At 40.7% G+C, this 27,040-nt stretch overlaps 1 protein-coding gene across 2 annotated transcripts in view; it reads right to left on the bottom strand.

Annotated features, from left to right (window-relative positions):
- Window positions 1-27,040, bottom strand: part of vav3a (vav guanine nucleotide exchange factor 3a) — a 112,305-nt gene that overhangs the window by 27,116 nt on the left and 58,149 nt on the right. For both annotated transcript variants that reach the window (XM_086190832.1, XM_086190833.1), the window contains exons 3-17: window positions 26,807-26,865; window positions 26,616-26,681; window positions 24,085-24,193; window positions 23,273-23,374; window positions 21,497-21,565; window positions 20,059-20,162; window positions 19,721-19,820; window positions 19,060-19,155; window positions 15,185-15,253; window positions 13,023-13,109; window positions 12,849-12,934; window positions 12,149-12,281; window positions 7,483-7,592; window positions 3,202-3,303; window positions 232-323 (exon numbers count right to left, since the gene is read on the bottom strand). In XM_086190832.1, coding sequence (XP_086046958.1) covers window positions 232-323; window positions 3,202-3,303; window positions 7,483-7,592; window positions 12,149-12,281; window positions 12,849-12,934; window positions 13,023-13,109; window positions 15,185-15,253; window positions 19,060-19,155; window positions 19,721-19,820; window positions 20,059-20,162; window positions 21,497-21,565; window positions 23,273-23,374; window positions 24,085-24,193; window positions 26,616-26,681; window positions 26,807-26,865 — 1,384 coding nt within the window. The remainder of the gene's footprint in view (window positions 1-231; window positions 324-3,201; window positions 3,304-7,482; window positions 7,593-12,148; window positions 12,282-12,848; window positions 12,935-13,022; window positions 13,110-15,184; window positions 15,254-19,059; window positions 19,156-19,720; window positions 19,821-20,058; window positions 20,163-21,496; window positions 21,566-23,272; window positions 23,375-24,084; window positions 24,194-26,615; window positions 26,682-26,806; window positions 26,866-27,040) is intronic.

Raw genomic sequence — 27,040 nt, 5'->3', positions numbered from 1 at the left:
CAGATTTTGTTCAATGACAAATTGTTCAGTTGTTTCAGACTGGGTGTCATTTATATGAGCTTGAGCAATAAAGTGAGTGACTACTGTGATAACTTTGAGGACTAAAGTGGGTTTTATTTGTGTGTATATATGTGTGTGTGTGTGTATGTGTATGTGTGTGTGTGTATGTGTGTGTGTGTGTGTGTGTGTATGTGTGTGTGTGTGTGTGTGTGTGTAGCAGTGGTGCATTACCAGTTTTTCCACAGGAGCCCAAGCGGCCCAGGCATTCTTTATGAGCACCTAAACCACACTTGGAGCACAGGTAGCCCTGGTTAAAGATGCCCCTGAAGACAGATGAAAAAGGAAAATTCATTACACGGTTTGCCTTGTAGTGCACACAGCCACAACAACAGATCAATGCTAAGCTTAGAAAAATTTACAATGCTTAAAGAATTTTTTTTTAAAAAGAAAAAAAAAAGAATAGGACTAAATTAGTTTTAGAAGGAATACAATTTTTCATGTTTGAAGTTGCGGCGATGTACTAGAAACTACAAATGACATATCAGTCCTGTACCATAGAACCAAAGTTGGAGGTTTGGGACAACTCAGGCAACACAAAGAATGACAGCAGAAGGTGGAGCAGATCTGCTTATTAATTTGTGGAGGTGCAACCACATCAGCAACTTTATTCATTGGTCTACTACAGCAGTTGTAGGAAAGTGTGTTCAAGAGACAAAAACAGATGGACGGAGAGAGGAATGGAGAGAGAGACAGACAGTGCATGTGTGTGTGTGTGTGTGCACCTGCACAATGGTGGTAATTTACACAACTCAAGCACAGCAGAGCTTTCTGCAGACCTGTAAGTGCAGAATTAAAGCCTACTGTTGATGAGTAAATGCTGAAACTCCACAAGATCCCAGCAAAATTAGCCAGGTAGCACTGAAACAGTTGCACCTGGAGCTCATCCGGCTCTCTGCGTACAATGCTCACTGTACTGGCACCAGCACAGCTGTCAAACCTATACATGTGCCTAATTTTTTGTATCAAGATCCACCAAGCAGGGTGTGTGAGTAGCAATAGTTTACAGACTTCTTGGATATTTTGACTGTGTCAAAAAAGAGGGTTTGCGCTGGCTCTGTAAGTGCAGTATCTTGGTTTGAAAACTTTTTTCCATCCATCCATTTTCTTCCGCGTATCCTGTTTAGGGTCGGGGGGGGGGGGGTGGAGCCTCTCCCAGCAGCCTTCAGGTGAGAGGTGGGGTTCACCCTGGACAGGTCACCAGTCCATCACAGGGCCAACACATAGAGACAGACAACCATTCACACTCACAGTCACACCTACAGTCAATTTAGAGTATCAATCAGCCTCGTCCCCTCTTGATGTCTTTGGACTGTGGAGGAAGCTGGAGTACCAGAGAGAACCCACACAGGAACAGGGAGAACATGGAGACTCCACACAGAAAGATCCTGTGCTGGAGCCGGGACTTGAACCTGGAACCTTCTTGCTGTGAGGAGACAGTGCTGACCACTGCACCACCGTGCTGGAAAACTTTTTTCTGAAGTTCAATTTTTTTTCCCCCCTTTTTGTATTTTCATCAAAAACTGTTGTATCACAAACATTCATGAAGAATATTTCAATTCAGATATGCATGATTGCATTAAAGGGATCAATCACGCATTTAAAGTTTTCAAAACATCAAACTGCACTTTATTGCAATAAAGGTGAAAAATACTGAATCATTTTGAGACATGCATGAGACATGAGAACAGAGGCTCTTTGGCTTCACTCTGCTCGACAGCTAATTGACTGTGAAAAACAACATGGAGATTACCTGCAGGTTCACCCTGTTTGTGTAATGCATAACTATGGTGTAGGAATGTGCTGCATTGTGGTTTGAAAAGAAAAAAAAAACAACAGAAAACTGAAAACAACAACAAACTGTGACACTGCACTAATTCAACTGTCTTGCAAAATCCCGCGAACGGGAAACTGTACGCTTACAAAGGAACAGGGCGGTGATCTGTTGCTGCTTTAGTGGAGGCTCGCAGCAAAATCAGCACCCCAGTCGTTTCAGACCCGAAACTAAGGAACATTCCTGCTTCTGAAAGGCCCTGCATTCAAATAGCTTTGCACATGATCTCAAGCTCACAGTTTCTTTGAAAATGTGACCCTCAGCTTAAATTGCTGCACTACATTAGTATGTAATTACTTTTTGAAAATGATCACCACGTCATTATTAAGATAATTATTCCATTTTTACCACATACATGTACTTCATTTATCTTACATAATCCCTACATTGTCAAACACTTTGAATTATCCTTGTATGAAAGATGCTATAACCGATCTTACATTAGTTACATTAAAATATTTCAGATAAATTAAAGGCCTCTATATAATTTCACAGAAAATACAGAAAAGAATGATGAGTTTTGGTGACTCCTTCTTTCTTGAACACATTGTCAGAGATATCCCTAAGAGAGATTGATACTTAACTCACACGCTTCATCATTCATCGCCTTTGGATAATTCGTCTCTCATGTTGTGCTTTTCCAGCTGATGAAATGACATGAAAAAAGTTCTCCACCGACTAAACCGAACAAGATGATCTTGAATCACAATGAAACCGTCCAGAGATCAAGTTTATATGAATAATCAGGACAAAAATGCATCACCCTAAAGAAAGATACTGAAAAGCTACATTTCAGGTGATTCTTGAAACTCTTGCAGCTAGATTCTTGTTTTTTTTTTTTTCTCCCTATATTTAGAACATTTCTGAGGATGTCTGTCTTTGTATATTCACAGTGCAGTAATCTCTTCCTTGCTCCCCATCCATCGCCTTGAGGAAGGGCTGAAGTGTGACAGACACTTTTCTTCACCGTCCTCGATAGGTGAAAGTACTCATTCGTTCCCGCTGTGAGAAAAGCCCTGAGTCACAGTCCTCTGGGTGGCCAAACCATTCAACAAATTCAAAAGAAACTTTGTGTAACTGAGGCACACGAGCAGAGGGAGAGAGGAGTGAATAGGACCTGCACACTGGAGAGGAGAGGAAGTCGTTTAAAGGAGTTCATGACGAAGAATGAAGGAAAAGGGTCCACGGATTGTCTTCATGATTGATGATAACCTTTTTTTTTCTTTGTTGCTCCCATTGTGCATGTTTGTGTGTGTGTGTGTGTGTGTGTGTGTGTGTGTGTGTGTGTGTGTGCGCGCGCAGCCTCTTACCTCAGTAGCATATGGCAAGAATTGCAGGAGGTGATTCTCTCAAAAGTGTGCATACGGAACTCATGGAAGTTGTTAGTTGCATTCTCGGGATGAATGTTGGATCTAAATAAGACACAATATACATCATACATTACAGCTTTCCATTTTCATTCAGAGCACATTTATCTCTTATCTTAATAGTTATGTTACCTCTGTAATGTTAAAGTACGTGAGGCACACTTTCAGTCTGACGTGAACACAGTAATTATATCAGCAAATTAACCTGTCATTTGTACACATTTAAGCACGTTAAATTCAAACGTGCACGCATCCTTTTTTGTCATCATCAACTTCAACCATTGTCCAAGACATAACATCCCTTGACAGTTTGCAGATATCAAACCCCAGGATCCTATCATAACTTTTCCTAAAAACTTCCCTGCCTGTGAACATGCTCTTACACTGAGATGCTTTTGAGAAAACTGCAAAAATAAAACAACAAAAAAAACCCATTACTTTCATGAACTCCTCTGTCAGAAATCAAACACAGAGAGGCAATTAACACACATTTCAAAGGGAAAATTCAGCTTGTTTTTTCCTTTCAAAAATTCCGTGTGGCAGTTGACCCTGATATTTTCCGCATTCAGTGAGTCTGTTTACTGATATTTCCCCTTTCCTACAATGTCAACCAACGAATACAATTTTTTAAAAATGTTAAATTACAGTTAAAGGCAACACACGATATATGACAGAAAAATAAATATCAGTATTATACAATATAATTACGCTCTGGAAATTGGCCTTAAAGATTCATAATACCAAATGCCAGACTGAAGACTGAATTTATCCCAAGCAGAGCATTTGTTTGCACAGTTTTCGTGCCAACAATTAGTTGGAACACCAACCTGCAAATTAAACATAAGCTCTAAAAAAAAATGTCAATGATTAAGACGACCCCAAAAAAATAAAAAAATAAAAAGGTACTTAGAATTACAGTGAGCAAACTCTGCTGTGGATACAGGAAAATTTCACTCAACACACTGAAGTTGGAAGCAGAGATTTTACCAGCAAGATCCCCTTGAAATGAGAACAAAAGTCTTCTGGGTCCCTTGGGAAACGCTGTAGCGGTGTGTGTGTGTGTGTGTGTGTGTGTGTGTGTGTGTGTGTGTGTGTGTGTGTGTGTGTGTGTGTGTGTGTGTGTGTGTGTGTGTACAGTAAATGTGTGTATAAAAAAGAAACGGTAAGAGAGATCAAATTCACCAAAGTTTGCCCTGCCTTAATTTTTTTTCACATCACAGTAGCCAGACATAGTGACACTGCTAGCTTAGCCTTTAGCTGAAAATAATACTTCAACCAAAAACTGCAGTTTTCCTTTGAAGCACACACAAATAGGTGTCTTGAGTTCATAATTTATTTATTTTTGGTCTTTCTGCATCACAGCTCCAGAACGCAGCAAGAGCCAGCCGTGTATATTCATCTTGAAGCTACTGTACTATTTGTGAAACTCATTAACCAAACTGAAGGGCTACAGCAGGCTACCCTGTCACCTCGGTGCTGCAGTCAACAAACATCCTGCATTGGCTTCCATTATCAGTGATTGACTTAGTGATTGAAGTACAACGGATGAATCTATTACTGCGGCACCTTTTAACTGTCCAAAAACTTCATAACCACCCCTCCAAATGTTTCTTACATGGGTGACCATATTTATAATTTTATCACTTCTCTTTATGCCAGAGGTTTTAAAGCTGTCCTGTGCTCCTTAGTACACTGGTGAAAGTCCAGATATAAACCAGTGGTGTGTCCCGAATCGCATACTTCCATACTACAGACTTAAAATTTTGAGTCTACTCAACTCAAAATGGAAAAAAAAAGTATGGATAGTATGCGGAAATTGGGTCTGCAAAAGTACCCGGATGATGCGAATGTGGACACTCGCCGCACTCGTTTCATCGATAAAAATGGCGGCGGACGGCTGTGGAGAGAGTCGGTCGACACTGACTTGTATGGAGTCATCTTTACATTAAATAACAGGGACAAGTTTGAAATTCTGTGTGGACACCGATTGTGGTGTAAAAATGCGCGATGACCGTTCATTTTGCTGTTTCACTGCTTCAAAAAATCGGCAAACAAGCGCAGGCAAAAGGTGGTGGTAATTAGCTGATGCTGATGCGATGCTAGCCGCTCACAAATCAGCGTAGAAGAAGAAGAAGAGTGCGCCGCGCAGCAGTAAGTGATTTGGGACAACACTGCACCCTCAAAACTCATGCACTGCGCGATTGAGTACATAGTTTGCTTAGTATACTCAATTTGACAATTTTAAGTATGCAGGATGGAAGTATGCGATTTGGGACACAAAAAAATGATGCCATCCTCTGCACTTTCAAGGATAAAGTTATCATTGGCTGTTGTTCAAGCAACAGTTTGCCCCTTTTGTTCTCTCGTCTTTCAGTTTCTTGCCATGTGCCTGCTCAGTCTCAGCCAAGCAGCAAGTAGTCGGGGACTTGGAAATAAAGACGACACGTGAGAAAACAACTGTTCACAGATCAGCTAATAAGCTTCACAGGGTGTGACTGTCTGATGACAGCTCTCTATTCTGGCATGCCACTAATTCTGCCAATCTTCAAGTTCATCAAGCACAGTTTCACTCTCAAATCACACCATGCTTCATCCTCCTAATCCTCATCCTCACTGTCTGTTAAGGCCCCTGGATTTCCTTTGTAGCTGGAAAACGTCCTTTGCCAGATTTTCCTTTCTGCTCATTTTGTATTTCCACATATTCAGCAAGCCCACACCCTGTTCTTTGTCTGCTCTAATTGTCTCTACTGAGACAGGGCTGACAGTTAGGTACCTAACAATAACCACATTTCAGATCTGACTGCAGGAGCAGAGGTAAGGCGACGATCATGTGGAGAGTACATTTTTGAGTGTTGCCTTTCACATCGTTATCATTATCATATGATTATCCTACGTTATTTATATCTTAAAGATCCTTTGTTTAAAAAAAGAAATCACGTAACCTCACCACACAATCCCATATCAATTGCTTTCTTTGTCTGATAGCATGAATATGCTGTGTCTTGCCAAAGTACATATTTATTACGAAATACAATCATAACCAGTCACACAATATTTTGTCGCTGGCTTTTTGCAAGTTTTTTCCTCCTATTAAGTTCTGGACTGTACTTGAATATTTCAACGTAAAGTATTCACATACGAGGGTTTAGGGGTTATTGATAAAAGGAACAGATTGACCTCTCCTTTTTTAGCTTGGAAAAAAAAATCTACTGTCGGGATTTGCTTCAGAGGCACGTTCAGAGTTATCGCTTCATGTGTTTGTGAGGATGACCTTTTTATGGCCGCAAAAAAAAAGAAAAAAAAGAAAAGAGGTTGTGAGGTTGTGCCGATATTTAACTCTAAAACAAAGCGTATCTTCATTTTGCGACTTTTCTTGCTGCTCAAACGAGGCAACACTCTAAAACTACCATTCATAGTATGATTGTGCGGCCTGCTCAAGTCGATGCTTCCCTGCTTTGCACTCCTACCGGTAGACCGCGCTCGTTGTCCTCATAAACTGGCAGCACTTGTGTTCATCACTTTGAGCCTCGTGAACAGGTCAACAGCGGCAGTAGTCACTCTCATTTTTGGATATAAACTTAATACACATTGTGCTGCTTGGTAAATCCGTGTCTCTTTTTTCTCATTTTTATTTTAATTTTTCCACTTGCGCCACAGATGTCCACTGGGACTCAAGGCTGAACTAAGAAAAATATATGGTAAAAGGAGTGATACCATTTCTTTCTTTTTACAGCAATCCCATACGCGAATGACACAATTATATGACTTTTTCACCGAATCATCCGGCGCTACTCTACCCTACTGTAGGGCAATGCAGATGTTTTGTATGTTAAGTTAAAAAATATTGACAGTGTACTTTTGTTTTCGTGCTTCATGCACGCCCTGACTGACTTGGGTGAACAGCCTCATAGCGACGATTCCAAGGGCAGGTTGGTAGATTTCGGATGATGAAAAAATAAATCAGTAGAGTTCAAAGATTTGCCATTTTGTGTTGCTGTCTCCATTTGCAGCGGGGTTGTCTTTTGAAAGTTGTTTCTTACGACCTGATAATCTTTGATCTCTCAGCAATCATTCAAGGGGCCAAACTTGAAGAACGGGACTGGCAGCGCGAGCATTTTTGATGCTTTGTCAAAATGCAACAACTCTCTCATCACGCTGTCACACATGGAAGCACGCACACAAACATATGCACTCATGCACACACACACACACACACACACTCACATGGCCATGCCAAACTGCTCCAGCCACTTCTTTTTCAGCTCTTTGGTCTTGAAGAAGAACTCAAAGCCACTCTGGCCCTGGTTATGAGTGAGGTAGAATCCATAGGACCACTGAAACCACAAAAAGAAGAAAACACATTTGAGATACAACAATGGTGACGACATGAATTGAATACTTTTGTTTCGTGAAAGACAAAGGGAGCAGAAGGGAGCAGGAGCAGAAGGAGACAGGATGCAGAGAGACAGATGGAGGAAGAGAGATGCAAAATGAAGGAGGGATGCCTCGGGGAGAGCAGACACAGAGGCTGAAGGGTTGGAGGGTGGTAGAACTGACAGACTACACAGAGAGGAAGAGAGCACGAGTGTGAGGGAGCAGTGCCATATAACTGCTGGGCACTGGGCTGCATCCACAAACCCAAGACGCCTGTGAGCCTGTAATCAGCTGCCATTACCCACCTCAAAGGCGCAATATTCATCTATTAGCCTTTTTGTCTACGCATGTTTCTGTTTTTAAAAAGCATCACTAAACAGATGCACTTTTTATGGCTCCTAGTTGTGGATTTTGAACTTCTAATACTCAGCTCTGAAGGCTAAAAACATGCCAAGTTCATAGCGCTGTCAGGAAAGCACAGCGGTTCATCTTCTCCAATGAAAGAAAAGAGTAAAGGCAGGCAAAGCTCCACAGAAGCATTCCCAGTGGACATGAAGACTTAAGCTCAGCAAAGATAACATTAACAGTAGCTACCAATTTGTAAGAGGAAGGTGTTTGTCTCTTTCTGGCAATTTTTGTCTTTTTGCTTCAGTGTTCTTTGGAGAATAAAATGTTCCCGCTTAACATGAAGTATTTCTTTTTACATATTCCTAAAAATATACATGAATCTAATGGTTGCTAATGAGTTTCTCTATGTGACTCAATGTGCAAACAAACATTACTGACATTAACCCCGTGATGCACTTTCTTGGTCACAACACAAGTTTAGTCGTGCTTCTTGTTAGCAGGTAGCTGGACATCACACAGACAAGAAGCATCATTCATTTGAAACGCCATCATTTGTTCGTAGTTCTTTTAGCCTTTATTGGTGCACAACAACTGCCGGGAAAAAGTGTCCAGTGTATCACTGTATAGTTGTGGGCTGGTCATGTACAGAGGTTTGAACTGAACTTTAATTACTACAAAGGAAAAGAGACGTCTTGGCACGGTGGTGCAGTGGTCAGCACTGTGGCCTCACAGCAAGAAGGTTCCAGGTTCCAGTCCCGGCTCCAGCACAGGATCTTTCTGTGTGGAGTCTCCATGTTCTCCCCGTGTCTGCGTGGGTTCTCTCTGGTACTCCAGCTTCCTCCCACAGTCCAAAGACATCAAGAGAGGACGAGGCTGATTGATACTCTAAATTGACCGTAGGTGTGACTGTGAGTGTGAATGGTTGTCTGTCTCTATGTGTTGGTCCTGTGATGGACTGGTGCCCTGTCCAGGGTGAACCCCCCCTCTGAAGGCTGCTGGGATAGGCTCCATCCCCCCATGACCCTTAACAGGATAAGCAGAAGAAAATGGATGGATGGATGGATGGATGGATGGATGGATGAGCATAGGAGTAAAGCTTTCAAAGAAAGGATGTAAGTCTTTGCCTTATGGTCAGACTGTGACGATATCTCGAGATCATTCAGTTGTCAAAAAATGTATGCAACTTTTGGAAATGTTGCCAAAAAAAAAGGATATTCTAATTAGGCACATCTTTGGCAACGAGTTTGAAGCAGAAAAACAAGACTGTTCTATGAACTTCTGCACAAAACTATAAGGCAATTTCATCAGACTATGTTGCACACAGCTTTAACAAACAGAGACGTGGTTCCCTTGGCCATTTACAACCTCCTACCAGTACAAATAAAGAGAGGTCTTAAGGAATTACTTTCATTTATGTGAGCTGTGATTGCTTTGTCATTCCTGCTACTATAGACCATGTTGCATGCTGTCTAGCAAAGAAGATAAATAATATCGTAAAGACACCAGCAAATGGAAAGGCTTGAAAAACTACATTTCAATTGACATTTTGGGCTTTTTTTTTAATGAAAGGCGCACTTAAAATTAAACATTTCAGGAAAACTGTGGGAGTATTTTAAAAATTCTTAATTTACGTCAACCTTTTCAAATGCGTTACTTCAAAATACACTGACGGAATCATGACTCGTGATGCCGGGAGTCGACCAACTTCCACCAGATACTTGAGCCAGGTGAAGAGGCTTTAGATGGGCTCCTCCACTTTAGGCTTCTTTAGATTTACTTGCTTTACATGTGCAATAAATGTGAGCGTTTTCACTGTCCCTCAGACAGCCGCTGTCATCTTTAGCACTTCTTTGATAAATATGTATCCAAACAAAGTGCATCCTATCCATCACGTCAGACGCGCGTAACGTTCAGATGTCAGCAACTGTCACACGTTGAGCAAATATCTGGTTCTTGTGGGTCGAAGCTTACTGATGTCAGCTATTTACAACATCCTTATTACTCAAATCATTGTTTCCTGGCATGCTTTAGACACCATTCCTCATTATGATTGGCAATATTTTTTCACCACTTGGCACTTTCGCATTCACTGTGAGTCTATGTGTGTTTGTGTGTGTGAGTGTGTGTGTGTGTGCGAGTGCGTGTGTGTGTGTGTGTACTCAGGCCCAGAGACAGATTTAATGATACTACCATCTGGGAGGAGGTACAACGTTCCCAACTGACACTGTTTCACTGTTATTAAGCTGCAAATAGACCAAAGAAAAAAAAACACATGCTGAAACATGTATGTACCAATTAACACCATTCTGCTGACTGTGTTATGAGCTACCAACGTCAAAGAAGGAACACACACTTATATGGTGAAATACCATCAGGAAGACAGTTAACTCCATTTTTTTCTGCATTCAATGAACTGGCATTTACCTGATAAACTGTTATGTTGCATCATTCTGCTGAGGTAGCGTTGTTAATTGGTTTGTCAAGAGTCCAACGTGGCTCCTGAGCTTTGCTGACTCAGTCGCAAAGAGGCAATCATGGACTCAACAATGCAAGGACCACCCCCCCCCCCCCCCCCATCATGGCAGATTGCCTGTTATATGGGATGCTCACTTTCATCTCTTCATTTCACACAGCTCGCCGACATATTCTGCTAATGTTCAGTCGCTGGAGTTTGGAGAGGAAACAATAAAAGTTGAAAGCAGAAAAAAGGTGTGCTTAATTGTTCTGGCATTTGGTATCGCAACTGACGGATGGTGGTATTAAAATAAATTAAATCAGTGTTTTCAAAGGGAATCACACAATCAGAGCCTCCACATTACAGCTTGCAATTACAATACTCGATGGATCACACGCTTATTTCCCATTGTGATGCATCTGGGCAAAAAAGTGTCGAGGCAAACCATCATCAGTTTAAAAAAAACAACGAAAATTCAAGGCCTATGTTTTCATCGTTGAATGTTGTCAGATCAGAAGAGGAAGTGTATTTGCAAGCCAAGCAGAACAAAGATATACTGACTTGCTCAAGCCAATGAAGCTAACACTTCGACATGTCCGTGGTAAGACGTCATCACTGCCACCTTGACAGAAATTGATTTGAGCCACTTTCTTGCAATAGAAAGAGAAATGATGACCAAGACACCCGCTGCTTCCAAAAGCAGAATTCAGAGATACCTCACAAACGAGTGTATATCCTTGGTATTATTTAGGTACAAAATCCATAACATGGAAGTTTCTGTGAGAAGATCACCGTTCCAACAAATTACTACAGAGTGAAACCGGTGGAAATCACTTTCAAAATTAATCTAAGGGAGCAATGTCAATGTCAGTGTCTTCAGTAATTGTTGGCTTGCAAGACAATGACATGAGAAAATGTGTCAATGAGACTTAAAATATGAGGTGAGAAAAAAACCCGACACACTGGTGGAAGCTAATGCCATCAGTATCACTGTCAGAACGCTAACATGATGCTTGTATGCTGCATGTAAGCAGGTGAGTTTGACTGAAACTGTACTTTTGGATGAATCCACCTCGATAATGCAGTTGAAAATCAATTAACTCCGGGGCTGGAGCCTATCCAAGCAGCCTTCAGCTGAGAGGCAGGGTTCACCCTGGACAGGTCACCAGTCCATCACAGGACCAACACATAGAGACAGACAACCATTCACTCTCACAGTCACACCTACGGTCAATTTAGAGTATCAATCAGCCTCGTCCTCTCTTGATGTCTTTGGACAGTGGGAGGAAGCTGGAGTACCAGAGAGAACCCACACAGGAACAGGGAGAACATGGAGACTCCACACAGAAAGATCCTGTGCTGGAGCTGGGACTGGAACCTGGAACCTTCTTGCTGTGAGGCCACAGTGCTGACCACTGCACCACTGTGCCACCCACTGCTGTATTATTTAACCCATAAATCGGAAAGAGTGCAAACAAGGGAAGTATCATCGTGGCAGGCGCTCAAAACAATGCTAACCTGGACAGGAGCAGAGCCAAACTATAGGCTGTCTCAGGTCAAGTCTAGTCCAGAAGCTAGAACTTCAGCCCAGGTCCACATGAAGTGAACCAGCTAGGCTATTCTCATTTAAATGAGACCACACCCCCTCTGATTTCCTTGCAACAATTCAAAATGCTGAGTCCTACTAGCAGCCTGATGTGTTCAGGCACAAACCTTTCGGTTTTCCTTGTCCGACGTGGGATTGTTTGTGATCTTGAAGAGATGCAGGTCGATCACTTCTTTCATTTCGTAGTTGTCTCCTCGTCGCTTACAAACGATTACTGCAGCATCGAATAGGAAGATATGCCTGGGGTTGAAAGAGCATAACGTCAAAGTCGCCGACATTGTTTGTAACCTCAATATATCAGAAAATCTGTGTGGAAATCTAAGCATCATTGTTATCAATGACTGGACTTGCTGGATGAGCATAATCCTAGAGAAGGGAAACACCAATATATTCTATTGTATTCTCTTGCTCTGTTATGAGATTATGCAACACTTGTCATAAAAGCAGCTACGGGGTGTATTACTGGTAGTAAAGCTCATTATTATTAATCCTTAATCCTTAATCCAGTTAAAGACTGATGATGTCGTCCTCTCCAATGTTGTAAGGCCAACACTGTTGTGATTCAATATCAGTGAAGAAAACATCTATTCCACCTACCAGAAACAAAACCTTTAAAATGATTTCATTGTGAGGTCACAATTAACGAAAAACATTTGAGGAAGTCATTATTTCTGTGCTTTGCAAAGACTGTTTCATTTTATTTTTGTTCTTTACTTCAGACACACTCTGATCATTTTTCCCACCACAGCTTCACTCCAGCTCTACTCTGTCAGTCATTAAGTCAAGTGTTCTGTAATGTGGACTCACCGATCCTGTTTGGCCCGTTTGTCTACCGAGGCCACCCGTACCTCGCCATCACCTTTGGGTCTTCCGTAGTTACTCAGAGGTTGATTCTAGAGACAGGGAGGGAGAGATTTCTGTCATTCAATGAGCGCTAGGAAATGAAGCCTCTTGTTATTTGGGAGGAGTGCTGTTGCTTACCAGGTTTTCAATGGATTTCTGATACTGATCAATTTCTCGTAGCGTCTCGTTGTCTCTCTTTACTTCGTTGACATACTGAGCCAAGTCCTGCACACAAATCAGAACCAATGGCACTCATTTATGTGCTTGCTTTTAGTATATTTTTCTCTTAAGTATCGTATGAGTCATTTTAGTCTTTCAAATGTTCACAAATATTCCCTCAACGGAGGGATTTTCTTCCTTCTTATGTTTTTCTTCATAATATGTGTGAGCCTGTAAAGTCCGCTGAGACAAGGTAAAAGACATCAGGCTGTATCTTGTAAAGAGAAACAACTCTTAAGTTTCAAAATGAACGACAAAAATTCATTTTTCTGCAACCCTTCATTGTTGTAGTCCATCTGAAGCAGTGTTTGATGGAGCTGAAAAACCTCTTCCCTGATGATGAAGACGCCCAGTCTTCGGATGGAGCTGCTTCGTCTGGCTCCATATCACCCGGTTTAAGAAAGTTTCTCTGTTGAGTCAGTTCCAAAGTTAAGGAATGACAACTTTATTGCTTTTTTTTTTTTTTTTTAATAATTAACAACAATTTGATGATTTTTTTTCTTATGTGTCATATTTGGCAAACAAAACTGAGTGAAAAACATTAGGATTTCTTACATTGCTCAGGTCTTCTTTTTCCTAACAGACTGACAGTTACATAGTAAATTGTTTGAAATTTTGAAATATTAAAAAAAACAACAACCTAAAAACGAGCCAACCCAAAAACCAAGACCCAAACTGTGGATTTTGGGAACAATTCCACTCCTAAGGTTTCCATAAATGCAGTCGGAGAGAAAAGGATGCACCATTGTTACTGTAATTCTATCTGTATAAAAGTTAACTTTTTAATCAAGATGGTCAAATTTACAAACACTATGTGCAATGCAAACAGCAATGACCGTCTAATGTTGGATTCCTCTTTAAAAAAAACATGTTTTTGATGGCCTCGTGATTTTCCTGAATGAAGTCATAGTTATCCAACTGCCGGTTTGATAAATCGAATCATTTTTGTTTTTACAGAAATACGAAAAAAGGGATTTGTGTGAACTCTTCTATTTTTGGGGAACATTTATGTTGTGATCCTGCCTGCGGACAAGAGTGGTCATTATCTATTGCTGATCATATCTACCCTCATGTTATTTATATTCTGTCCAGGCGTATTAGTTAGATTCACTGATTTATTGCTTCCTTTTTAGGATTCTTAAGCTTTTCCCATATTTGACATCTCAGGACAAATGGCGATTGTTTATCCAGTGAATACATCGTTTTAAAATGCACATTATGTGCACTATGTACGCTACCATGCTACCAGATCAGATTGTAGAAGAAGTATTTAGGTACAAATCGATTAACACCAAACAAAGACAGCCAGCTGTTAATACGACCCCCGTGTGCAATTCACCAACCAAGTCACAGAAAAGAGATCTCAGTCCACTGAATTTATTCCACTGACTCTCAAATGGAGTAAAACGCAAAACATACGAGTAACACTACTTGACAAATAAATATGAATAAAGTCCAATAATAAAGAATATCATACATTTCAAAGAAAATTCCTTTTGAAATCTTGAAATACACGAGACAAAATGTAAAATCAGGCACTAAGCATTTCAGAACACTCTGCCATTGACCTCCTTTTACCCTCAAACAGCAACTGCTCTTTAAAAGTACAAACACACCACACCACACACCACACGTGCGCACGTGCACACCCATTCTGACTCCAACGTATTCCACTGATACCTGAGTGTACACTCTGTCTATCAGTATCAGGTGTGCAACAACCTATTGTTCTGCACCGATGCATCAATCGCCCTGATGTGTCGATGTGACAAATCTGTGCATGTGTGTTTATTGTCACAGCTCCTCCCTCTCCATGGTGCCTATCCCTGCACTTTAAGTGTCGGAATGTGGTGTTAGCTTGCGACAGGACACAACGCCATTTAGATTACTTTTGTTGTGGACTTACAAGTTGTCTAAGCGATCGCATTAGTGATTTTCAAGGATAGCTTGTATACATTATTGTGGGTAGTAAGTTGTTTACTCCTACTGACTACTCTATTTGACATTTGCATTTGTGAAACTAAATCGCACTGCTCAAAAAATTCTTACAAACATAACCAAATGAAGGGGGAAAAAAATACCTTCATGGCATCCAGTGCTTTGCGTAGATGGCTCTTGTCTGTGGCATCATGGGTATGTTTCACCAGCTCCTGTTCGAGACAAACAAATCACACGTTCCCTCAGAATTTAAGCACCCGAGTGTCTCATGGAAATATATCTTTACCCTTTAACATCGTAAAAATGATTTGCATAATAACTCACTGGATTAAAAAGCTAAAAATATAGTCCACTGAATGAGTAAGAGTGTGTAAAATATAAAACAAAGACATTTGTGATCATTGTTATCAGCTGCAAACATACTCTGTAGCACGGCTCTGTCCCACACATGAAGTTAATGCTCTGGCTCGAGATATGAAATGAAAAAGATTATTGTGAAAGGAATCCTGTCCAGAAAGAAATCAGATACTCTGAGTGTGTGTGTGTGTGTGTGTGTGTGTGTGTGTGAGAGAGAGCGAGAGAGAGAGAGAGAGAGAGAGAGAGAGAGAGAGAGAGAGAGAGCCAGGTATTCCATATTTTGAGGGGACACACATCATTAGATGTTTGGGTGAAGACTTGTTTTTAAGGTTAAGCTAAGGGTAAGTCTCCAGGAAAGGAATGGAAAGTCCTCTTAAGTGAAGGAAACGCAACTTAGTGTGAGTGTATGTGTCTGTTGTAAGTGAGTGTGTGTGTGTGTGCGCACGCGTGTTTGTGTGTGTGTGTGCGCGTGTGCCCAACTTTGTATCTGAAATTGCTTGCTGGTGCTGCAGCATAAACAAGACATCTAGACCTCAGCAGTGAAGGATAAGAAAGGATGCCATGCATGTCCTTCACACAGGCCCGTACAAACAGCCCCCGAAAACACACACATCCACACAGAAACACACTGAGTCCCTAAGGGAGATATATGTCTGCTCGGCAGTGCTCAAATCCCTGTTGTCAGTCAAGCTCAACCTGGGCATTATTATCGCTAGCAAGACGGCAGAATCCTATTTATCAAACCTTGCTCCCACCTCCACACATTCAGAAAGATAGAGAGGAGGGGAGTGGTCACACTGATAGCCGAGACCATACACGATGGACTTATTGAGGGAACAGTGTTGAGGCAGGTTCAGGGAAGGAGAGATGATGAGCAGGGGCAGCGAGGGAGAAAGAGGGAAAGACTGATGACAAAAAAAAAAGAAGGAAACAGCAAAACAGTGGAAGTCAGGGAGCGAGTGCAAGTGACAAGATATTACTCCAACAGATTCTGGCCATCGCTGCGTTGGAAGGCTGATGCTTTGTCCAGAGCAGATAGCTATAACCTGCCAGTTCTACGGGGACCTCGGCCAATGTTGACACAAAAAGGGTCACTTTGCCGGTACACATCTGTTCTATTGCTGCTGAATCCAAAGTGAAGTCCGATCGTTCGTTAGCCTCGACAAAACATACCACAAAAAGTTGTGAATCTAAAGAGGAACGATTCAAAATAAAAAACAACCCATGCATGATTAATGTGTTTATTTAATCAGAAACAGTTTTCCAGAAAAGGAGGCAAGGAAACATGATATAAAGGGGATTTCATTGAAAAAGAATCACTAATTCTTTTGTATTTTGTAATTATTTCTTAAAAAAAAAAATTAATTGCAATTGAGTATCCTAGTGTTTAAATAACTGAAATTCACTTTAAACATTTCTTCCCCAATTTCTTGCTTTTAAAAAAAACCAACAACAAAATCAGATTGAAAAGTCAAGTGCGACCTAGTTTATAATTTGAGATCTGAAAAAGACCAATTACATCTGGGAGAACATGGTTCTAAATATTAGATACTTAAATCCAGGTGTTCTTCAAGTGGGGTCTGAGGACTCCTCGGGCTCCCTGAGGAGCTTTCAGCAAAATGAGAAATCGTTTCATGTGACTTTCATTCAAGCAATTGCAAGATTAATCACAAGAATCTAAAACCAAGAAAATTTCAAACTATAATTTCAGGTAGAGCTAAAAAAAATAAAAAAAAAAAATTAAAAATTAAATAAAAATAAATCATATCAGGGGGTCCAGAACATTAAAAAGCCTGAAACCTCCATATTTAAATCCTTGTCATTTATAACCAAAAACAAAATCATTAAAGGTTTAAACCACGTAGTTTAAAATACACAGTTTGAAATGATCGACTGGGAAGTCCAATGAAGGGTTAAGTATTCAAACTGTAGATTGTCACATTTCCTGATCGGATTCTTAGAAAATTCCACACATCTTTGTCCTGTGTGCCTCCATATGAAGTCTCTGAGACCATCCCAGGATCGTCACAACTAACTAACCCTCGACTTTATCCTTTCCCTATCTAATCCTAACCCTTATACAAGTGTTAATGACCACACACACACACACACACACACACACACACACGTGCGCGCACGTAGTGTAAGCACGCGGTGCCAGGATAGGCCATGTTCACACCACAGTCACCGAATAATAATCTCGAAAATATTTGCTTCCATCAAATACCTTTTTTTTCTTCTAACCTCATGAAAACCCAACATGTGGCGGCGGTCGGTGTAGACCTCATGATGTCACGTATGAGGAGCCTGACGGTTCCAGCGGATAAAAGAATATTAAGTGAGCTGTTAATGTGCGAAGGAGCAATTCAGAATAAATAAAAGAGTAGTAGAGTAAAAAATGTTTCGGGATCGTTAACATCCTGTCAGTATACTGTATCTCAGGATGAAGAGTGGACATTTTCACTTCTCGTCACATTAGAAACTTCCCCACGGACTTCGTCTGGACTTTTCAAAAACCCACAGATTGTCACCACTTCCAAAAATCCTTCACCTCTCTGTCTGTGCTTTTCTAACTTTTGTTTGTTTTGTTCCATCTGCTGCTCTCTCTCCTAATCAATTTCCTCCCTCTCCCTCCTGCTTGATTGTCCTGATCAACCGTTTCAGAGTTGCACTCATGAAGGAGCTACAGGAACAGACAGCCCACCGCACTCTGAGAGCCTGAAGGACAGAGGAGGGGGGGGGGGGATGAAAGGTGGACAAGAGCGCCCCTGGTGAACATATGGAGTAATGATTGGCAATGACGGAAGCTTTAATGAAACAAAACCTCCCTGACGGGGCTGCTTCATTCACAGGCAGACATCTTCTGTCCTGCTTTGACAGTGACAGTGAATAATATCGTGCGCAGCTGTGCAAGGGGAGTTTTGGAAGAAATAAATGACACATTAACAAAGCATTCAGCGTTGTGTTACGGCCATGTTTGATCTCAGATAACAGGGTTTATACACCGATCAATTCCCAGGGTTCTTTAGTGAACTCTCCATGCCTTTGAGGACTATTTTCTTGACCATACGTTCTCTGAAACCTCAGTTTACACATGAAAATTAAACAGGAATCCAGGTCAAAATGTACCAGCAGATGACTACGGTTCATGAGAAGCTACGCCATTTGACGCAAGATTCACATGTTTAACCAAAAGAGATTTTTTTTCTCTGTTGATCTTACCTGAACCACATGGAAGCTCCTGTATACGTTGCGTGCTTGTGAAGTTAAGTTCCAAAATTCTTTGCGCATTTTCAATTTTTATTTAATACTTTTTTCTTTTTTTTTTCAAACCCAGAAATTTCAAATTCCATTACTTCATTTCATGGTATAAACCCTAAATGTAATTTAGCAATGTTAAGCAGAAATCTAAATAATCTATTTTGTCCCGCCTGAGGGCAAAAGGCAGAGTGTAAAAGCCACATGTTCACGCGTACCCGCACGCTCTGAATCTCCTCTATTAGGATAATAAACATTATAAATGTAGAGAAACAAATCTGAAGTTACTCAGTTACCCACTTTTCACAAAGCCAAAAAAAAAGACTATTACTTTACAAGTAACTGCATTTGAAATTCAGTAGGATAGAAACTGAGGAAGTCTTAGTGGAGAAGAATACTTTACCTGCAGAAGAAGGTGGTACTTCAACACTCGCTGCATGGGGACCACCAACAAATCCCTCAGAGTAAACTTGCCATAGTTGGCTCTCTTTGAGCATTCCTGTATCAACATAGGCAATCGATAAAGCAACAACAACAACGACAAAATTAAATATACAGGGCTCGAAATAGAGTATAAATAATAGGGTCTTCGCCTGAAGTACCTTCTGGCTCAGGCCCTCGTAAAATGAGTTCAGTGAGTTTTCAAAGAGACAAAGTCTATGGGTTTTTGGCTGTCAGATTAGGGCTGCACCATTGATGGAAAACCGAATCAGAGAACGACATGCTGTGATTTTTAAATTGTAGGAGGGCCAATCAAAACACCATTCGTAATTAAATATTCTGGCATTGTAGAGACGTCCCACCTGAATGTCATTCACAACGAACTCGCACCACAGTCATTTTAATCTTTTTATTTTTTCTCAATGAAAATGAGGATAAAGACAGCGCAACTATTTATGGAAGTCAAAATCATTGCAAGTACACATCTTTTTTCCCAAATTGTGCAGCCTTAACTCAGCTGCACTTGCAATGCCTTCCACAGCCACTAGAGGGTATCGTTGGATCGCTCAGAAAACTTTTAGACACAATTATTTCCTGACAGGAATATCACGAAACCTTCTGACCTCGAGCTTCATGCGTACGTCCTCTCTATCCTTGCAGATGCTATCCAGCGTGGCGATGGCCATCTCCACATGGCTGCAGTATTTCCCATAGATCAACAATCTGGAGCAGATTAAACGTGGCAGAGCAAAGGAATGGAGGGATGGGTAAGGTATCACACTTCCTGTCCAAGGACTTTCTAACACTGTCAAAGCCAATGTGATACATAAAACTGTCGGACACATTATTCTTATACTGGACAAATAAACTGGCAGTGTGATACAATAACAGAGATGTAGCCTGACCTTCTGCACAGAATCCTAATGTAACATTTTTCAGGGATGATAACGTCATGCGGTACCTCTCTTTGAAAGTAATAAAGATCTGGTAAAGGTTCTGGGCACTTCTGTGTTGGACCGAGTCTCGAATTTCCAGCAGTAAACATTTGTGAACTTTAACCAGGTCCTGAAACACAAAAAGGGACAAACATTTAAAGTTGAAATACTCAAAAAGTCACAAAAAAAAAAAAAACCCAAAAGATTTCAACACGTCCACATTTTTGACCACCTACTCGTTGCTTTAGTCCTTCATCTAGAGGACGCCCATACGCCCCTTATTCTTATTCACTAACCTTTAAAAGGATCTTTGTTCTTTTCAAACACTTGTTTATTTAACTCATCTGCCAAAGAATTGGCAAATGTAAAAAAAAAAATGAACTAACTTTCAAACCGAGGGTCCAAATGTGGAATTTATCAGTTAGCAAATTAGTTGAGTTTAGTGTTTCTTAATCAAGGGATCAAAAGAGTGCTGTAGCTCTACTTTCAGAGGAAACTAAAGATTTCTATGGTAGTTGATGGTAAATGTATGTAACTTTTATTTAAGGCAAAAGTATCAAACGAACACGGCCGTTGCGTGCTGAAATCCAGCTTTCTCATATTTCTGCCGGTCTCCGTATCTTTGTGACTGTGGTGTGGACATTTTCTAATCTACACTATACTCAGTTCACAATACTACTTTTTGCTAAACTTAAACTTGGACAGGCGTTTTCTCTGAAACCAGGAGTTAAATCACCATAAAGTCCATGATGCCTCAAGCAGGAATCCTTGTAAATGCGCTAGTGGTACTTTAACTTTTCCTCTAGCACCACCATGAGGTTGACATCTACATCTAACAGTGCAATGTCTTGCCAACTGTCACGTTAATGAATGGGGAATGAGGAACTGAACCATATATCCATGTCAATTAAAGGTACGGTGATCAGGCCTGCAATTTGTCCTGCACTTTAATTCATGGTTTCTAACCGATGCATCTAATAGTCACCCTTCAGATCAATTGCTGATATGTTAACACACTAAACATCTATCATATTACCAGCATGTTACAATTTATGTATTCACTGAGAATACGTTTAAGTATTGACTGTGAAATATGTACAGCTTACTCTTGTCTACTGATATGTTCGCATATTTACTCGTCATTTTTTTACTGTACATGTATATAAAGCACAGTTCCGTACACATTGCACATGGCATACATGACATTTCTTTTATTCTTTCTTTACTATATAAATGTGGGGTTTTTTTTATTTCTCATCAATAGAATTTGGTTCCCAAGTAGTTCTTTATTTTATCATTTTATTTGAGCTTCTTCGTCCTCTTCAGCCCGTCCGTCATCCGTCTACCTGGGTAACCATAACCAAAAACCCCTACCACAGCGCTCCAACAGTGTCACATCAAATCTTTGACCCCAGTTTAACCCAGTTGGATTATTACACCACACAGGAAAATCTGATGACTTACCGGGATATTCACAAATACTTTTTCCATTTCTGCCATGGATAAAAACATAGTGAGGGGCGTCATAAAGTGCTGCAGCAGAAAGAGAAAATATGCATTAGGGAAAAAAAAAACAAAAAACTTGTCCCTCTAGAATAAGAGTGGGAAAGTCATTTTGTGAGAACCTATTATATTATGGGGCCAAGTTGCGAAGAGCTGCAGTCAGCAAAAACAAGGAGGACTGTCTGGGTCACGACAATAATCTCATTTTCAGAGTTTGCAATTTAATGATTTCCCCTCAGAAACCCCTGCTGCATAGTCACCTCTACACCTCAAAGGAGCAGGCGAGCACAAACTAAATTCCACTTCATATCGAAAGTCATCTACTGAGACGCTCCGCTGGGAAATCAGGCCAGCTCTTTTCCAGACATTGAACATACACGGGCATGAGAAGACAAGGAGCTGGGACTGGGTGATTAGAGACTCTCCCAGTCCTGCTAAAGTGTAGGAGAAAGGTGGAAAACATCCATGAGCGAAAGGGCTACAAATAAGAGACATATCTTCTTTGTCATTATATTTGTCTCTGAATTTGGTGGCTCTTTTTTATTTCATTAATCTCCTGAAACCAGTGATTACACTCAGTTTCTCGGTACTGCAGGTGATATCTCTTCATTCCAAGGGAGAAGGTCTACTTTGCTCTCACGCCAAAATCTTTCTCTCCCTGTTGACCTTCTGCACTTCGGCGTTTGCTAACGTTGGCTGGAAAAACGTTGAGCGTTTGTATTTCAGCCTCATATTTAAATGAGTTGCGTGACAATTTTATGAGGGGTGGGACCGTCTATCAGAGCTCCTTCTCTTGAAATACAATATTGGTACGGCTCCATATATTAATATTTTTTCTTTTTGTCTTTTCTCAGAATCTCTTCTTTGTCACAAATTTTGATGTTAGTTCTTCAACTTAGTACACTTGAAATATTTTACAGTTTGTTGAGTAAATACGCCCACAAACAAGTTCAAAGACATGTTTGACCACTTCATATTCATAGGTTTTATAAAATAAAAAATCGTTCTTTGATACAAATTTAGTTATTTTTACTTTTCAGTGATGATTCTTTGTTGTAACTTTTCCTGTAACCATCGATCTGAGAGCTTAAGGGGATGGATGAGGCGGGGCTGCAGGCAGACAGTGATTATTTGTGCGTGTCACTGTCGGCCTATGATTTAGGGGTGCAACTAATGATTAATTTCAGTATCAGTTAACCTTTTGACTGTTTTCTTGATTTATCGATGACTCAGTTGAATCGAAAAGTCTATGAAATGTCCGCCCCCCCCCCAAAAAAATTGCAAAAAAGCTAATCACAAGAGCCCAAAGGGACGTGTTAAAATTACCTCTAGAAAATCCAACAGACGAAAAACATTCACTTTGTTATAAAACGACAAAAAGGCAGCAAATCATGACATCTTAAGAGTCTAGAAACGGCAAATACTTGACATTTTTGATTGGAAAACCACAAAAATTATGAAGTAGTTATCAAACTGCTGACTGATACGTTGATCAATCAATTCGTTGTTGCAGCTCTATTCAGAATTGTGGAGCACCGTGTAAGATTTAGCAGAATTAAGCATCAAATCACATACTTGACAACAGACCAGTGGCTGGTGTCCTGACGTCCTTTTCTTGATTCCATGTTATTTCAGTAGCAGCACACACAATCAGAACGCAAAAGGCTAAAACAGTGCAGCTGTATTGTATCAGGAGTGAAGCTCTCTCAATAACAAACAACCCTGGTCAGGGTGTACCTTCTCTATAGAGTCCAGGGTTTCAGTGTATTTCTCCTCCGTCTGCTTGATCTCTGTTAAACAGCAACTCCTGATGTCAATCTCTGCCTGTTTCTGGAACGCCTGCACACGTACACACGCACACAAAGTTAAAGAAATAAAACAAGTAAAAAGCCTTTAAAGACGGTGAGGGATTCACACACCTGAGTTACATTCTCTGGCAGTTACAGCTATGCGGGATGTACCATAATGTTTTCATTAAACGAAGAAAATTGTATTCGATGAAAGAAAAGAATCTTTTTGATTGAAACGTAGCGTTTGTGTCATTATTAACGGGGAAATATGTCCAAGTGGAGTGAGACAAAGCAGAACCCCAGACAGTAACCAAGTTGGTACTGACAAAAAAAGGTTTAATGTAATGTTCCAAGAAACATTTGAAAGATCTTTATGACTTAAAATAATGATCCTATAAAAGTACATTCTTCACAGAATTTTTATTTTTTTTTAACAGAAGAGACTTTTGAGGATGTTGTTGAATGTTTATTCTAAAAATTAATGTTAAAAAAAACATTACAAGAATGTAGAGAGGAAAAATATTGCTGAAAACATGGGGACATTTTTCAGTGGTGGCGGATTTTACATTGACATTGATTCACAGGAAATACATTGAAATAAGAACAACTGAATATGTCTTCAAATGTAAGAATTTAATCAGGTGTCTGGTCTCCTTCAAAAGTTCCATCAATTTCATGCTAAGCTAAGTTAGCCAGCGGCTCGCTTTAGCTTCATATTTTAACAGCTAATGGCTGAGGAAATTAGGAAGGAGGACTGACCGGAGGCGGGATGGCTTCAGTTTTCATCAGGTCCTCATAGATCTCACCGCCATCTTCGTCGTCATACACACAGTCATACAGGTCTTCCTCATCCTCCACCCCGTTCTCACTGCAGCACACATGAGAGGACATGGCAGCGACATTACATGACATCACACTGCTGTTTGATTTTACAAGCAGCAGTGTGATGTCTTTTTCTCTTGGTGACAACCACATGAAAAGTTCCTGTTTAACACACACACACACAAAGACACACGCTGTTCCGGTTTCACAGATGTGGATTTTTACTATTCTCCAAATCCTGCTCGTCTGAGACAGAGCTTAATCCATGAAAGTGGTCCAGGAACCCACACAGGGCCTTTTTCTGACCACATCTGAGACAACTACTGAAGTGCAGCCTGTTGGGCAAACCCGGCACAACTCACAGACTTGGCTCTGTCTTAATATAACACATATAACTGAGCTTCACAATCTTTCAATACAGTTCAAGTTGTTGTTTTTTTGAAGAATTTTTTTTTTTTTTAATGAAGGGAGATACAGAGTTTTAACAGTTAGAAGTACCGGATAATTTAGTGGGCCAACATTTGGTTCCTATCGCCCTCAGAAAACCCCAAGCGTGCTGAACCGGCATGATGCCGAGGAAACTACTTTTAGCTAGAAATGTTCTAAGAGGAAAGAAATGACAGGCCCCCAGGAACATACAGAAGGAGTTTCAGTCAGTAAGATTGTTTCTGTCAAAAATATGAGGCTTATTTTCACCCGAACTTGGTGGGAGGTTGTAACACGGGCCTCAGAAGAACCCATAAACGTGTGTGTGTGTGTGTGTGTGTGGGGGGGGGTGTCAGTTTTTGTTTTGTTTTGTTTTTTAATAGATTGGGTTTGGCTGAGGTTTTTCATTTCGAAGCACTTGAATGACATCGTAACTCTGTGGCAGGGGTCTGTGCTCTCTAGTTTGAACCGCTTGTTTTCTTGAACTCTTTTTGCAAATTTTGCAGTGGCTTCGAAATTTTTCACAGTTTAAAACCAAACGACTCGACTCCCGATTATCACTAATTTCCGAACGGCATGTCCATACCCCTCACTGAAAAAAAAAAAATCATAAAATAAAATATCGACATGCACACATTGTTGTAAACAGGTCAGTTAGTTCCTGAGCTCTGACAGTGGGCTCTGAGCAGAGAAATAGACAATAAATGAAGCGTTACTCCCTCCTATTGTATCGCTGAACATCTGCGTGTGTGTGTGTTCTGCATGTCTATTTATTATAAATGGAGCAGATGAGAGTTGAGAGCAGGAGAGCAGATCTGTTCAGTGTCACCCCTGCTGCCACACAACCCCTCCCCTCCTCTGCTGCCTCCTGTCAGGCTGCTCTTATCCCCTGTCACTGCTAACTTGTGGGCTGCCTGTTACTCCAGGAGCTTTCACCACTACAGACAAAACACCGGAGCACCATGCCAGCAAAGAGGCTGCCTGAAAACTTTCTGCCTGGAACATTTGACCTTTCCTCCGATGACCATCATACACTTACTGGACGATGTTAGCCCGTATCAATCCATCGATTAAACGTATCGTGTGCTCGGATGCGAGATGAGAGATTTGACTCACTGGCCGAAAATACAAAAATAAAATGCTTATAGCTCAAAAGGCTGTACATGCCGACCAAATTTACTATCATTTTTAAAAAGCCTTTGATGCAAGAAAAAACAAAATTGGCAAAATGTACTACATACAAATACTGCCAACTGGCAGCTCCAATCCAGAAATATTTTTACTTAAGACCTTAAAAAAAAAATGCATTTCAAACAAGCCCCAGTTAAATCTCTTAAAATTGTTTTCTTTACTTAATCGCCGCAATGAATTTAGATAGAAGGCTGCGCAAGGGACGGTGCCAGGAGCCCTGTTCTAAGTGGAGGTGGATTATGTAAGTGTGTTCCTTTCCAAAACGATAAAAGTTACTCGAATAAAACCCTCACCGACAGGAATGAGAAGAGAGTCACTTCGCTGCTGACCTGTTCACCAGCAGCAGGACACACGCGATAAATGTGCTCAGTTTTTGTAACTGCGTCGGGATGAGTGCAGGCGAACCGCACAAGATGATCTCGTCACAAACCTACAAGCCTGGTGGCTGACTAACTAAAAGCAAGCTGAGGAGGTGCTCACAGCCGAAGTGGCTTCCTTCCAGGCCCCAACAGGGTGTGAATGCTTCCTGTACCCCTAACAGCACGTAGACGGGATGAATTATTTTTAAAGGCCGACCTGGACATAAAGATTGCATGAGTGCCCTCAACCGAGAGCCCGTGGGATTTTTACATTGGGTTATGGATTAATGCCAACGAAAAAAAATTGTTCATGAGACTTAAGTGATACTTCCTGAGAAATGAACAGAGAACACCTGTTTAATATTTTTACAGTTTTACTTGCCCAATTCTCAAGCCCCCCACCAAATTTTTACATAAATCAGTCGGGTAGCGTTTGAATGCACCTGCCAAACAAAAACAGTAGCATCATCACATTGTTAGGAGGAGACCTACTCTATCAGGTCTTCCAAGTGGTTGTAGATATCCACATCTTCAACACTTTCTTCTGTTGGAAAAGGCCTTTAAAGGGAAAAGAGAGTCGTTGAATCCATTTTTCGCTCTGCAATTTCATGAAACCTAATCATCAAAATTGTGTTCGACCGTAAAATACTGTGCTGTAATGTGTGAAGTCAAATGAAAAATACCTGATTCCTGTTTGTTGCGCGGTTGCTGTGTGCGAGAGTTTAGACAACGTGTCCATAACCTGCAATGGGAGAGCAGACATTCAGAGTAAAAACAAAAAGAAGGAAACATGGCACAAAATTCAAGAACTGTGACGGATAACTGTATTTCCAAAATTAGACACTGGAGGGCAGCATTCTCAAACTCTCCACATCACTGCACAAGAGCAATTACACACGCTAAAAGTACAATGTTAG

This window comes from Aulostomus chinensis, chromosome 21 (assembly GCF_037954235.1).
Source record: "Aulostomus chinensis isolate RoL2024-O1b breed Wild chromosome 21, RoL_Achi_v1.0, whole genome shotgun sequence".
NCBI lineage: Eukaryota > Metazoa > Chordata > Actinopteri > Syngnathiformes > Aulostomidae > Aulostomus > Aulostomus chinensis.
This window is presented reverse-complemented; position numbering and strand designations above follow the sequence as displayed.